The 15,304-nt window shown below is 38.4% G+C and overlaps 1 protein-coding gene across 5 annotated transcripts; it reads right to left on the reverse strand.

Annotated features, from left to right (window-relative positions):
* Positions 1 to 2,071: 2,071 nt before the first annotated feature.
* Positions 2,072 to 6,426, reverse strand: LOC122090890 (PHD finger protein ING1-like). Of its 5 annotated transcripts, none has more exons than XM_042660636.1 (8): positions 6,249 to 6,426; positions 5,860 to 5,931; positions 5,041 to 5,228; positions 4,055 to 4,118; positions 3,777 to 3,876; positions 2,710 to 2,860; positions 2,480 to 2,605; positions 2,072 to 2,367 (listed from the first exon to the last, which is right to left on the reverse strand). In XM_042660636.1, exons 1-7 carry the CDS (start codon positions 6,274 to 6,276, stop codon positions 2,498 to 2,500), a joined length of 711 nt encoding a protein of 236 aa, XP_042516570.1. In that variant the 5' UTR covers positions 6,277 to 6,426; the 3' UTR covers positions 2,072 to 2,367; positions 2,480 to 2,497. The 5 variants fall into 5 exon arrangements, with proteins under 5 accessions (XP_042516570.1, XP_042516573.1, XP_042516571.1 ...); XM_042660639.1 differs by having other exon boundaries at positions 2,072 to 2,383; XM_042660637.1 differs by having other exon boundaries at positions 2,072 to 2,287; positions 6,249 to 6,425.
* Between the last annotated feature and the right edge of the window lie 8,878 nt (positions 6,427 to 15,304).

Genomic DNA, 15,304 nt, shown 5'->3' on the forward strand with positions numbered 1-15,304 from the left:
ATTAACCTAATGCTTGTTGCTTGAACCATTAAAGATTCAGTTTAGGGTTACTAGTTCAGATTGAAAGGTGAAGGGGGAGGTGAACAAAGGTTGAACAGTCAGTTGGACTAAAGTTGCAACCCAAGGGTTTGGGAATTTGGACAATTGCAAGCTTCCAAAGTTGGTGACCTAGGATTATTTTCACCAAGTTGTTTAACTTTGACAATTAAAAACTTGGGACCTTCCTTTAAAATGTAGACATTTTATAACTAATTTACATTCTTCAGAAGTAAAATCATCAATGGTGGATGAATCTTTCCTTGGGTCATGCATCGGGTACACCATTTTTTTCTTTTTATTTATAAATGAATGTTTCGTTAGTAAACACTTTGTCCGCTTCACCATGAACGTTAAGTATTGTTGAAGAAAATTTACTAAAAGCTGCTCATCAAGTGACGAGGTTTGCATGAAACAATGAACAAGAAAGAATCTGGATTGGATGGTCTCCACCTTGCCTGAACCCAGTGGATTTTGCAAATATATGGAGAAATATGGATACTTACATCTTTTACCTGAAGCACAGATCTTGCCAGGGCAATTGTTATAGCTGATATAGGAGTATTCCAAGATCAGTTTATCACCCTAATGTGTTTATAATGTCCACACCTTTGCTTCGGGCCTATTGATTGTGCTAGACGTTTCCATGTGTTGATCATTTTATGTGTATGTAAATCTTCTGTAGCAACAAAATATCTATACCCCCTATATATATGTGGTTAAAAAGTTCAATACATGGTGGGTAATACAATTAAAGGGGGTGCTTGAAATTTCAGTTACACTGAAAATTTTGAACCTATTGATATAGTGAAGATTTTAGTTGATTGGTTGTTATCTTTGAGAAACACCTCGGTCAGGTATCGGAACAGAGGTAAAATCATAATAATAATAATAATAAAGGGTTTTTAATAAAAATGAAGATTATAATTGACCGATATGGAATTAGTATTGTATTGATATCGACAGAGACCAATACCTATCTGATACTCGTGGACTAAATCTTAGATTGCAGATTCTCCATCACAAAAGGCCCTGTCTGACCAACTTTCCTTTCTGTGGCTGAGAGATCCATGTATTTCTTCTCCCATGTGTTCCACACAGTTTAATGAATAGATCTTATTCTTCACCCAAAGAAAAAGTGAAAGATTTTAGTTTTAAGGAACGATATGTTCTGCAGATTTTTCTAATCCCATTTCTTCTGGTCTATCACTGCAGAGGGATCAAGGGAAGGGAGGCACATATCGCACAAGGTCATGGCAGTATTCGATTCTCAGGTTTGGCAACTATGGCGACAGCCTACATTGACTTAACCATCAGAACCGATTGCCACCTTCAAGAAAGTGCTAACTAATGCTACACAGTGAACAATTTCAAGCTTTCTAAGAATACCCTCAATTCAATTAATAAAGCTGGCAACGGTGGGGGGAGAGGGTGGAATAATAATGAGAAGAGCTTCAATAAGCCTTCGGAATTACAACCCACAGGTTTTGCCAGTGAAATTTTAACCCAGGTACACGCCACCAGGAACGGCAAATTGAAGGGCTAGTGCAAGCATCTTCAGCGCAAGACAGTGCAATCTTTTTGCACTCCCTGTGTCTTGAGCCGAGTACACATCAGGAGATAGCGTTCTTTCTTCCTAATTACATAGTATGTTTTAGGGATTGGCAACTTATCTATTCAATGACTTTGACACTAAATGTTCCCAAAATGGTGGGTCAGGTGAATTGTATAATAATCGTATGTTGGCATTCTATCATATTCTCCTTTCAAGGCCTATCCGAAAGAGAATCTAGTACCTCTTGATCGTGAATATCTGAATAGGACGAACTGGCCCCATGGATACCTTTGCTTCGGAACAAAACAATTAGAATTAAACTCGGTCAACTGGAAAGGGATATATAGAGGCTTTCATACTCTTCTTTTACCCACCTAGAAATTTGATATAGAAACACCACATGAGGCAGCAACGGAAGTGGGAGTGGTTCAAGGGAATTAATGAAACTCATTGAGAAAACCATACAAGCCACAACCAATATGATCAAAAGTCCAACTCTTTATTCATCAGCCAATGAATTTATTCCAAAGCTGACCAGGGACTAAGACCAGTTCAGTTTCAGTGCTTCTCTCAGCCCATCATAACTATAGCACAGTGAAGGAATTATAAGAAGCAGTTATTATGTTTAAGCACCCTCCTGCTCATAATCTTTCATGCTCTAGTTTTGTTCAGGACCTCCAATATCCACATCAAATCCTAAGAACAAGAAGAATACAGGATTCAATAAGCCGCAGTGAAGTTCAGACATTCCCCAGAAGCAGCTTGGAGGATACAATCTGGAAATAATAAGGCCTCCCTTCATGAACATCACAAGATAACCTTCTGATTATTAAAGGACGTGAAGAAATTATTTCTCCAGAAGTACCTAACTGACCACCCACAACTTACCGGAACAAATAGGACCGTTCATTTGCCTTTCCGACGCTTAGTACTGGCACAGTCGGGGCAATACCACTTCCCTTTGGGGGATTCTTTCAGTCCCACACAGCCATAATGGAACCATTCTATCTTGCACTGTCGGAAATTAAGACAAAATCTGAATTAGATTACAGAGAAAAAAAAAATCAAAGGGAAAAACCAACAGGAAAAAAGAAAAAAAAGGGGATATTCATGCACACATCTGGGTAATCACACGCAATCATCTCCCCAAAGCTGATTTGGTTGCAATAACAGTATGTTGGTTCATTTGGATCTACTGGCAAGTCTAAATCCATGTTAGGTGGATCTGCTGCCACCGCCACAGCCACCGCCACTGCAGCTGATCGTGTCCTGCAGAGATAAAAGGCCAGTGAACAAATATACCTAATAAACTGTGAAATAAAACATGGGTGGGGAAAATAAAGATCTTTCAAAGGGGTTATACCTAGAGGGCAACATGAAATAAATGGGAAAGTGCATTCGAGGGTTATGGGTTTCAGATAAATGGAGCAATCAAACTGCTATGCACCTACCATATTGGTTATGAGAACGCAACTATTCATGTTGAGAAAAATATTATTTTACGCTCATGCTATTTACTATGGGCCATTTGCACCAGTCCAAAATGTGATTGCATTTGTATCTATTCCCTGTAGTTCCGCATTTTTGCATTTATCCATCCCCGTAAATGTTTAAACACTTTTGCATCTATATCCCTGATATGAAAAAAATACACACATCTATCATCACATTAAGATTTCAAAGTTCCAAAATACCATCAATTCTGTGATCCACAAGCATAAAGCATAACAGATTAAACAACACAGCCCAACTGTATAACTTCCCTCTAATCCAAGCTACAAGTCAAAAGATCCATCAGCGCTACTACTGAAAATCTTCACTAGTTTGACATTTACATTTAAATTTCATGACAAACAATAGTAACAATTTTTTTTTATGGTCAATGATATTCATAACAATTACAACAGTAATTGTTTTGAAAAAATAAAGTAATTTCCATTTCATTTTAGATCTAATACCTCCCTCATGATTTATCAGCTTCAAATATGAATTTCATTCAGGGGTTTGCAAAATAGCCAAACGGCTGTGGCAGTAGCAGAATCCACCATAGTGCATCAAAAACATATTGCAGAATTGTAGCTCAAAAGAAAGGATATTGAACTTATTAAAAGAAAAATGTTTGTCAACAGTGACTATGCATAAATTGCATGAAACCTTTGAATGTAACAAAATGAAAGATAGATACTTCTTACGCCCTCCTTTGCTAGTTTCACTTCCTCTGCCAGATTTAACATTAACTTCAGAATTCAGAGCAGCTACCCCACCAGCACCAGCAAGATCTCTTTCTGTTGCAAGCCACAGAATCACACACATAAGGGAACAAAAAAAATTACCAGAGAAGCTATGGAAATAAGGTGGGCTGTTTGTTTTTTGGAGAAACATCAAGCAAGGCAAAATTTCTTACAAAAGAAAGGATAACATGCATCCAGGCACTAGCTACCAGCTGAATGAAGATTGAACTACCTCTTCTAAGCTCTTCATCAAGTCTCTTCATATATTGATCAAGTTGCTGAACATGTGCATCCACCTAGATCATGATACAAATCACAGTCAGCACAACAAATTGAAGGGAAGAAGTTGACAACTTTCCACTTAAATAGAAGGAATAATTCTGCAAGCAGGAAAAAAAAAAAGAAAGAAAGAAAGGAGAGTGATTATGCATAGCCAATTTCCAAACAAAATGCTACTTCAGAACCTAGAGATAGAAATTCAGTTTATAAATCAAAGAGGAATCAGTAGCCTGTACAGCTGAATATGTCAAATAACCAATTCTGATACACCTACATAGCACAAAATGGAGCTTATAACAGAAAAACAAATCAACAGCACGTAAACATATAACATGGTCCAAGTCTAACAAAATGATATCGAAATTGTTCTTAAGATTGGAAAACTTAACCCATAGAATTCCTAAGAATGAATGCCTGAAAATGGACAAAGCACTCATCAGATCCACAATTTTCTCCAAGTTTGCAGCTCTTATTTTCAAAACCATTCCACTTGTATCAGATCCAAGGGCTCATCTGAGTTTACTGTCCATAATGTGGAAAAGGGATATTGTTGGAAACATGGAGTCCACATGAACCTGGTCCAAAAGGACAGTTTCCAATCCCCACAAGCAATGGCATGAATCATTCTGAAGTCAGAATGAGCCTCCACGATCAAGATAGACACAGACATAACTAGAATGACGATTGTGTAGGAAAAGAAAATTTAATTGACACCGTTCTCAGCAATCCTGTATATCACAATGGTAGTTTTAAGTTCTACAAATCAAGAAACTTAAATGATTGAGCAAACCAAAAGAGAAGGAAGACCAAGAGGGGGGAGATTAAAGGAATCACATTTGATACAACGAGTACAGAGAAATGTGCACTGCTGCAGTACAAGGCCAGTGAAATTTACCGAAGGCAAAATTATTGAATTAGATCATAAGAGTTGCAATGTACCAAGTCATAGGCCTGGATTGCCAAGGCAACCTTTTCATCAGCAATCCTAATGCAGTGCTTTTGCTCGTCGAGTGCATCATCTGAGAATCTTATAAGCGAAGTATCTGGTGTGATATTACCAGACTTAACTCCTCTTTTAATATCCTCTATTTCTTGTTCACAACGTGATTCATTTTGGCGCTGGCTTTCTGTTCATGTTAACAGGAAAACACAGTTTGCCTGAAGAATAAAAAACAGTTCCAAAAGAAAAGAAAATTGCAAGCCATAAAAACACACATAAGGCATGGATCTTTGAAAGATGATGTTTTATACTCCAAAAGAATGTAAAGGGCATACCCAGTGCACGAGGCTCCCACCACTGCGGGATTTAGGGAGGGTCATAATGTATGCAGCCTTACCCCACTTAGCGGAGAGGTTGTTTCCCAACTCGAACCCACAACTCCTAGGTCACAATGGAACAACACAACCTTACCGTTGTGCTGAGGTACACAACCTTAACTGTACATTCTTTTACTCCAAAGGAATGTACAGGTTCTAAGTTATTGTGACCATATGCTTGTACAATCGCTGATGCCCTGGATTATTAGTCCATCTGAGAGCTTTAAATGCTAGAAAGGGACATGACTAGCCTACCCAAAATCCAGAGGACCAAAAATCTCTAGGAAACACTGATTTTGATAGTAGAACGGACGAAATATTTGCAGATCTTCTCTATAGTGCATACTTTTCATGCCTTAAACTCAAAAGTACCAATAAAGACGATAATAACAATGACAAGATCAAAAAATAAAAATTTATTTTACTTAATATAGAGCATACCTTGCAAACTTTTATCTAAATCACACATCAACGAATACTTTCGCTGCAATATAGTTGGCAATGATTCTAAGCCTGAACAAATAACAATTAATGTATCAAAAAGGCCTGTCATTACATAGCTATCATAAATTCATAATCGCCACAAATTCAAGGTTAAATAAATGAGGTAATCAGATAAACCAATTTAAAATTTCAATCCACTTAATTAACGAACTGGGTAATCAGCAGGGAAGTTAATTCGCTCCATTCTAAACATTATCGATAGATGAGAAGAATAGACCGATAAAAAAAAAAAAAAAACTATAATTTACTATCTTTTTCAAATTTTTTTTTTTTTTTCCGTGGGTATCAAGAAAAATAACCAAACCACAAAATTGAAATAGACTTACTGGCTTGGAAATCTTCGAGGAACGACATTGGAAGAAAAATATAATGCTCGATCCTCGGTTGCAGAGAAAGCACGAGTGATTTGTTGCTGTGTTCTGTCTTCCCGCCACAAAAGTACTTAACCCTAGAGATGAATGAGGCGATTTATTTATTTATTTATTTTGTAAAGGGCATATACTTTCTCCATTTTCTCGGAAAAAAATCATCAGCAATTCCGATCTTGTACAATTCCATGAAATACTATCTTTAGGGGGTGACACGTGTATTGATACCAATGCAATGGTCCAGATCTGATTTAAATGCCTCTTCACTGATTTAATTTTTATTAGTTGTACCAGATCTGGACCATTGTATTGGTATCAATACACGTGTCACCACCTGAAGGTGGTATTGTACGGAATTGTACGAGATCGGAATTGCAGACGATTTCCCCATTATCCTTTTCTATTTAGACATGTTACAGATGTCTTTTTTTTTTTTTTTTTTTGGTAGAAATGGATTATATTCATGTAATCGGATTACACCCTCATCATCTCTATGAGCATGGATAGATAGATAAGGATCATAATTGGGTCAAATTATTCTTTCTGAAAGAGATAGGGCCCTCCTTGCAAGAGAGTCTACTATACAATTAGCATCCCTTGAAACATGAACAAAGGAACACGAGTCTAGAAAAGATACCAGGTGGTGTATATCCTCCAGGATTGGTCGAATTGACACCGCTAAGGCCTTTGACCAATCTTGTAAACAACAAATAACCTCCAGATCATCACTCTCAACAATCAACTTGTAAATGCCTTTAGAAATTCCCTTAGAAGTCCATCCCGAATGGCCAGTGCCACACTGATCAAGATATCTAGGAAGTGGATTGGATTAGAGACTGCTATGCATGCCCGATCATTGTGATCTCGTATCACATAACCAATCCCACAGCCTTTCGTTTTTGGGTTCAATGCAGCATCACAACTCAATTTGAATGACCCAATAGGAGGATGAGCCATATCTGTTGGCCCTCTCACTGTTTGAGGATTAGTTGTCAGTCGCTTCACCATACTTGCTGAAATGAATTCATCATGAGCCTTCTAACTAGCGGCAATAACTTCTGAAGGTTCCCAACTTTTCCTACCGAACACATGATCATTCCGAACGATCCATAATTGCCAACACACAAAGGAGTAAAGGGAACTTAATTCTTTAGCAACCTACTTGCCAAGTGGAGAGAAATGGGACCATCCTTGGATCCATTGGGAGATATGGGTGGCCTTTTGAGTTCTATGTGAAAGATTGCAGCTGAACCACATAGATTTAGCAAACGGGCGGTGCAAGAGAATGTGTTTAGTTGTCTCTACCATCACTCCACATCGAATACAAAGTAGATCAATAGGAACCTATCTGTGATGTAAGGCTGAGGCTGAAGCAAGCCCACTAGTGCAAGATCGCCATAAAAAATTCTTAATCTTAGGCAAAGTGTTGCACTTCCATATAGTATTCTACACCCCAGGAGATATATCCATCCAACGATGGGAGGCTGTAGTAGATGGTTTTGCCCTCTCTGCATCACACCATTGGTTACTAAGCAAGTGGTAAGCACTTTTAACAGAGTATCTACCATCCTTTGATGCACCCCACAATTGATAATCCTCTATTGGAAAAAGCCCCAACTGGATTTTCAAAATTGCTTCTTTATTAGTTGGGTGAAAGAACTGGTCAAGGATCTGTAGATTCCAACATCTGTTGGAATCATCAATTAGCTCTGAAACCTTTGTGAGGGGGCACTCTACCAATGGTGGGTATTGCAATTTAAAGTTTGGGAGACTAGGAACCCAGTTGTCAGCCCATATACTTACCTTATCTCCAGTGCCAATGTGCCATAATAGTCATGATCGGAGGACCTTTCTACCTTCCATTATGCTTCGCCATGCCCATAAAGGATTAGAGCCTAGTCTTGCTTCCATGAAACTTCGGGTAGGAAAATAAACATCCTTCATAAATTTTGCCCACATAGAAGGGGATCGTTCCATAATCGCCATGCAACTTTAGATAACAAAGCTTTGTTATGTAATGATGAATCTCTAAAGCCCAAGCCACCTCTCCCCTTTCTTTGACATAACCGAAGCCAAGAGATCCAATGGATCTTCCTCTTGTCTGAGGCATTCCCCCAAAAAAGTTTGAGGCGTCCTTCCTTAGTTAGTTATGATGTGATGCTGGAAGCTTAAAGTGGGAATAATCATAGTTAGCCAAAGAGAAAGCAACAGATTTTAGCATAACCTCTTTTCTTGCATGTGATAATAGGTGATGCTTCCATCCAATAAATTTCTATCCAGCCTTGTCTAAAATCTCCTTAAAGAGTGCAGCCTTGGAGATCCCAAGTTTTGTGGGGAGACCGAGGTAGTTGGAAGGTCCCTTGCCATAGGAGACTTTAAGGATTCTAGAGAACCAACGCTGAAACCGTGGTGGCGTATTAGGACTGAAGGATAACGCTGATTTTTGAAAGTTAATGGCTTGTCCATGCAGTAGGTCTCTAGGCACTTCTTCAATTCACAAAGCTCGGATAAGAAAAGAGAAGACAGTCATCCACGAACAGAAGTGTGTCATTGGTGTAGTCTGATGAGCACATTTATGTGTGAAATCTAAGTAGTAAAGCATGCATATTTTTATATATTTAGAATGGAGCTACCTTGGGTTTTATTTTCTTTTTATAGGTTTTGTATTTTAAAGGCCTTAAACATTATCGGACATCATATCTCTCCAACAACAACTACCTAGTGTAGTTGGTGAGCAAAGAAAGGGAGAAATAAATCACTTACTTAAAGCACTAAGGGCATGGAAGAGATTTCTACATCAAATTAGAAGCAAAAGCAAGGAAAATCGTGGGAGGGGTTTCTTGCGCAAGAAGAGAAAAAAAAAAGAAAAAAAAGGGAGAAATAAATCTTGTCCAAATCTTCTCTCTCCTCCACATCATCACTAGAAGATTGTACAAATCACACAAAGCAAGAAGGAAAATCGTCCAAGGGGAAAAAAAATCAGCCAACAAGGGTTGTGCACAAGATTTGAAGAGAGGGAGAAAAAAAATAAATAAATAAAATAAGCAAAAAAATTATAGGAAATTTCTCCAAGTTTATTTCTCTTTTCTCTCTCCACCACCTTATGATTTTTGGTCTTAAAAGATCTCACTACCAATTGTGGGTTTTTTCTTTTTAGGAAAGAAAAATTTGTTACCCTACCTCCCCATTCCTTATAAATACAACTCATGTAAGAGGAGGGGGGACACTTCATTCTTCTTTTAGGGTTTTTTTGTAGTTGCTCTCTCTCTCTCTCTCTCTCTCTCTCTCTCTCTCTCTCTCTCTCTCTTTAGTTTTAGTTCTTCTTTATTTTTGCTTTAATCATTTTTGTAATAGCTTTTTATTACAATTAATGCAAGCACTTTTTTATTTTTATTCAACCTTTTATGTTTATGATTTATGCAATTGACTTGTAATTTTTAAAGTTATAGTTCTAGGCTTAGATCTAGGTGACAAGATCATGAGCCGTGGAGCATCTCTTTTTTTCAAGTTCAGTTTTTTTTTTTTAAGATTTATTTTCTCTAGGCCTAGAAATTTCAGATTTGGTTCATTCCAGATTGGTTTTTAGGGTTGGTAGTATCTCAAATCACCCAAGCTTTCAAGTTCAAGCATTGATTCAAGTAGGTAGGCTTCTTCAATAGTCTTCTCTCCCCCCTCTCATTCCCTCTTTTGACTATCCTTTCTTTCTTAATTTTGAATTTTAATTTCAATCATTATATTATTACTTCCCCTTTCCCCTAAGGTTCATGGCTAGTGTATGTGTTGGCTTTGCCCCTCCTAGCCATAGAATCATTATTTTATTATTTTTATTTTAATTGCTCCCTTTCCCTAAAGCAAAGTAGAGTAACCCTTATAAGAGTAACTCTCTGATCAAGGAGGGAAGCTCATATTATGATACATCCCTCGGGCTAAGTAGAGAAACCTACTTGGGAGCCTCTCTCTAGTTTTATCCCCTTTCTTTTACTTTATTTTTATTTCAACATTTTTTTTCCTTCATTGTTTTTTAATTGCTTGGGGTGTTTATTTTAAGTTATTTATTTATTTAATTTTAATTGCGTGGCTTGCGTATTTAAATTCTTAGATGACGAATGGTTAGGACGTTATTTTAGATACATGTGTTTAGGACGGTAGTTAGAATTAGATCACAACCATTATTAATTGGTTCATTTTTGCATTATTAAAAGAAGTAAAAAAAATAAAGTGGCTGCCCTCCCTGTGTTCAACCTGTAGCTACATTGATCCATACGCTTGTGATTACATTTTAAATCCTAACATAATCCTATTTCGAACTCGGATACCCTTGAGTAGTCCCATAGTTTCTGAATGTGATACAAGATCCTAAGTGCTTGTGCGCAAAGGATGAAGAGAGCTGGGGACAAAGGGTCACCCTGATGAATCCCTCTAGATGGAGTGACGGTTCCACGAATTATTCCATTGATGATCAGCTTGTAAGTCATAGACCGGAGAGATGACATCACCAACTGTACCCATTTAGGGGAAAACCCAAATCGAAGGAGTAGTTTGTCTAAGAACTCCCATTCGATCCTATCATACTCCTTTATGTTGAGCTTCAGGGCCATGAATTTCTTCTTTCCTTTCCTTTTATGATTGATATAGTTGAAAATCTCATGCACAATGAAGATGTTGTCAGAGATGGAGCGGTGGGGGAATGAATGCAGATTGGGTCAGTGAGACAATGAGCTCCAACACATCCTTTAGTCGATTCGCCATGATTTTAGTAATTATCTTCACTACAACTGGGCACAAGCTAATTGGCCTGTAATGATCTGCACTTTGTGGGTTAGAGATTTTTGGAACTAAACAGAGCATAGTTTCATTACATTTGGATAGTAAAGAACCAGTAGAAAAGAAATCACAAACAAAAGAGAACAAATCATCATGAGTTATGTCCCAATATTTCTGAAAAAAAAGCTGGATGCAAACCATCTAGTCCAGGAGCCTTCAGGGGGGGGCCATATTAAAAGAGCAGATCGCACTTACTCTTCTGTTGGAGTAGCACACAGCCGATCATTCATCTCTGAGGTTATTTGAAGCTGGACATATTGTAGGGCTTAGTGAAGTGCTTCAAGGTCGACTCCTTCTGGCTAAAAGATTTGGGTATAATGGGACTCCATTTTTTTGTAAATTTCCTCTTCTGACTGAGTCCAATCACCACTAGAACACTTTAGACGTAGGATTCTATTAGCACTTCTCCGTTGGATGGTGGACATGTGGACGAATTTGGTGTTATGACTACCTTCCCGAAGCCAGGAAGCCTGTGATTTCTGCCTCCACAACTCCTCCTCACGTTCCAATTCTTCATTCAACAATTTAAGAATCACAATTTCCTTATCTTGTGCTACATCAGAAGTTGGCCCTCCTTGTAGTACCTCAAGTTTAGCCTGTAGGTTCTTAATCTTCGTCTGAACATGTCCAAAGACCTCTCGATTCCATTGCCTGTAGATCGGTTTGTAGTTCGCCATCTTGGTGTAGAGCACAGGATCACCATTCGTTGAAAGTGGGAGCAACCAAGCCTTGGAAGCTACTTGTTTACACTCTGGATGTCGGAACCACATTGATTCGAAACGAAAGGGATGCTGCCCTTTAAATTTCTCACCTTCAGAGTCAATAATAAGAGGTGTGTGATCCGAGTTCACTGCTACCGGCACTATGACTATTGCATCTAGGAAACTATCTCACCATAACTAATTGTATAAAGCTCTATCAAGCTTTATTTTGATATTGTCTGATCCCCGCCTTTTATTATTCCAAGTGAACAATGGGCTATGTGACACTAGGTCCATGAAAGCACATGAATCAACTAGCTGTTTAAACTTCTCTATGTCCCGAGAGTTCAAAGCTGCTCTACCCTACTTCTCATGCCATGATAAAAAGGAGTTGAAGTCCCCATAACATAACCAGTTAGAATTTTGGCCAACAAATAATTCAGTTATTTTGTTCCAAACTTGTTGTCGAGTTCCTCGATTTGGGTCACCGTATACAGAGGTCATGTAAAATGAGGTACCATTGCTAAGTGTCACCATTGAGTTGATAAAATGGCGATCAACTATTAGAATATTAAGTTGTACATGCTCCTGCCAAAATAGAGCAAGGCCACCGGACCCTCCTTGAGCATCCAATGAGAAATAGGATTGCATACGTAGCCTTCTTCTAATTTTTTCCACTTTCAGCTGAGTACTCTTCGTTTCTATAAGAAATATGATATCTGGTTTTTCCGTAGTGGAGAGGTGGAGTAACCTCCCCAACCCACAACAATTCCAACTTATGATCTTCATTGCTTCCTGTGGAGCTGCTCCTCCACAACATCCACGGGTGTAGACTCTAAAAAATAATTCATAATGTTCATTGGGGAAGACGAAGAAGGGTGGTGTTTGTCCTCAATTTCTAGATGGGGTTTCTTTTGATTCTCCTTTGACGGTGCAGGTACTAGGTAATGGCTCGGGTTATGGGTATTCGGATCATCCGAGACTATCAGAGTTTTAGATGTGTCCATAGCAATATCATGGTGAGGTGTTGGGGAAGTGGGCCTAGATGGAGGTTCCATGATTTGTGGGGAGCAATTGATAGGTGCCGTGTGTGGGAGGGAGTGATGGTGGTTAATAGACGAAGGCTATTGGTGGTCGTCGGTAAGTGGGTGATGCGATAAAGATACTACTTATAAATGGGGAAGAAGTCTAGCTAAGAGGTTGGAGACTTCTGGTTGATGCATTAATGGGTTAGTTAACAGGGATTGGGGTAAGTTGTGATTGGATAAGATGGGAGGCTATTGATTGACAGTAATATGGGCCGTTGAGGTAGTGGAGGGATATTATAGTGTTTGGTTGTTAGAAAGGGGAGGTATAGTGTTATGGTTGGGTGTACATGGGACACATGGCACATTAGGATTGATGACATGTGGTAGGGTAGGAAGTGTACTTGGACGTGGGTCATAGTGGGCAGTTACACCTTCTTACGCAGCTCCAGTGGCTTATTGTCGGTAATATTACTGCCCACGGTTGATTGCCAACAGAGAGACCTGGGAGGAACCGTGGTGAGTAGTGGAAGTTTGGCCATTAGGGACTTGGATCAGCTTGGACCGCATATGTTCAACTTGGCGTTGATCAGGGACAGCAGCTCGCAAATCCGAACCAAAACGAAATGGAGGAAATTAGCGGCAAGAAGAAGTAGTAGTATATCCATGTTCCTGGCAATACTTAATTTCATCATCAAAGAGGGTGACACAACACTTCACTTCATGGTCAAGCCTACCACAATAGTAGCAGAAGGTTAGCAGCCGTTCATATTTAACCTCCACCTTATCTACATAGCCTAATCTTCGCTTAATAGTAATGGAAGTCTTGAGTGGTTTAGTGATATCAATATTGACCTAGCAACGAAAGTATTTCACTCTAGTCCCAAATTGGACACCATGAAATAGGATGACCTGTTTAGCGGAGCCAATTTTTGCGGCCAAACTAGGAGCCAGGTCTAGATTGAATAATTCTGGTGGCACAGAGTGAATTTGTACCCAGAAGTCAGTGTACTGAAAGGACCAATCCTCCATTGGTCTCCACTTCTCCATAACAATCAGATTGCCACCTACCGACCATGGTCCTTCTTGCAACACATTAGCAATGTCCAAGGGATACTCAAAATGGAATAAGAATCTGTTTCCATGTAACGGGACCACCTCCACAAGGTACCGTAAATTCCATGCAGCTGGTAATGCTTTAGTAACTGCCTACTTCCAATACGGTTTGCAAAGTAAAACTTAGCCGACGAGACTTTGTTCCCATTTATGTGTGAGCTGCTCTTCAAATTCATCATCCAGGAATAGAGAATCATCGTCCCCGTCCTAACCAAGAGCGGAGGAGGTAGCAAGTTACTGGGGTTGTTGATTTTGTTCAGGGGCAGTATGGTTATGATGGTGGAGGTGAATATCTGGGTCAAATGAAAAGGTGGAAGAAGGTTGGTTCAACAAAGGTATTGATGGTAGATGGCTAGGGTGCTGGGTATGAGAGTTGGAAGCATTTTTGAGGTTATGGCTTGGGTGTGGTAATGGATTCCCATCTATGAGGAAGAGTTAGGAAAGATAAGAGGAAGTATATTAGTGATGCCACGGATAAAATCGAAGAGAAGCTATAACAAGACGATGATCACGCACTCAGGCGAAGATTAACGAAAAACATTAAGTAGGTGAGAGAGAGAATGTTACAGATATGTCAAAGGTTGCAAAAATGGAAATGGATTTGTTCTACCCAAAAAAATAATAATAATAATATTGAATTACACTCCAAGACATGAAATACTCCTCAATTGATTATATATATTTCCACTTATGATCAATTTCTCTTGTATTTTCAAAATATAATTTTTTTAAAAGTTTTTTCAATAGTTCATTTAATTTTAATGATTAATGTTTTCCTTTGTATTTTTAATTGTTCATTAAAAATTTCAATGATTTAAACAAATATATTTAAAAACTATTATATATTTTTATGTATTTTCGACAGTCCATTTTACTTATTATTGACATGAGGTTTTGGGGTTTTGAGATTATTAGGATAAGTAACCAAAAAGTTAAAAATAATAATAATAATAATTAAAAAAAAATTTACTAGGATGGTAGGATTGCTATTGAATTATGAAGAAACTTTGGGACATGGCCAAGGTTCACAATCTAAATGGTCATGGAAATTTTTTTCATTCTTTTGGAGTATCTTATGGGTTGAAATTGCGAATGAGTATAATTTATATAGTCAACATAAAAAATAAAAAAGAGAAGAATAGTCTCTGGTCGCGAAGGGCCTATGAGGAGGAGCACATAGGTATCAAAGGCGGGGGGTGGATTTTGCATTTGACAAGGGTGAGGTCATCATTTCACCGCGCTCTGGGTATGAAAGTAGGGGCTGCATGATTAAGAATAATTCATTTCCCCTAAAAAGGTTTTATATAAGATATCATAGTTCATATCCTCATTTTTTTTTACAAAAAAA

The sequence above is a fragment of the Macadamia integrifolia genome, chromosome 10, assembly GCF_013358625.1.
Source record: "Macadamia integrifolia cultivar HAES 741 chromosome 10, SCU_Mint_v3, whole genome shotgun sequence".
In the NCBI taxonomy this organism is placed as follows: domain Eukaryota; kingdom Viridiplantae; phylum Streptophyta; class Magnoliopsida; order Proteales; family Proteaceae; genus Macadamia; species Macadamia integrifolia.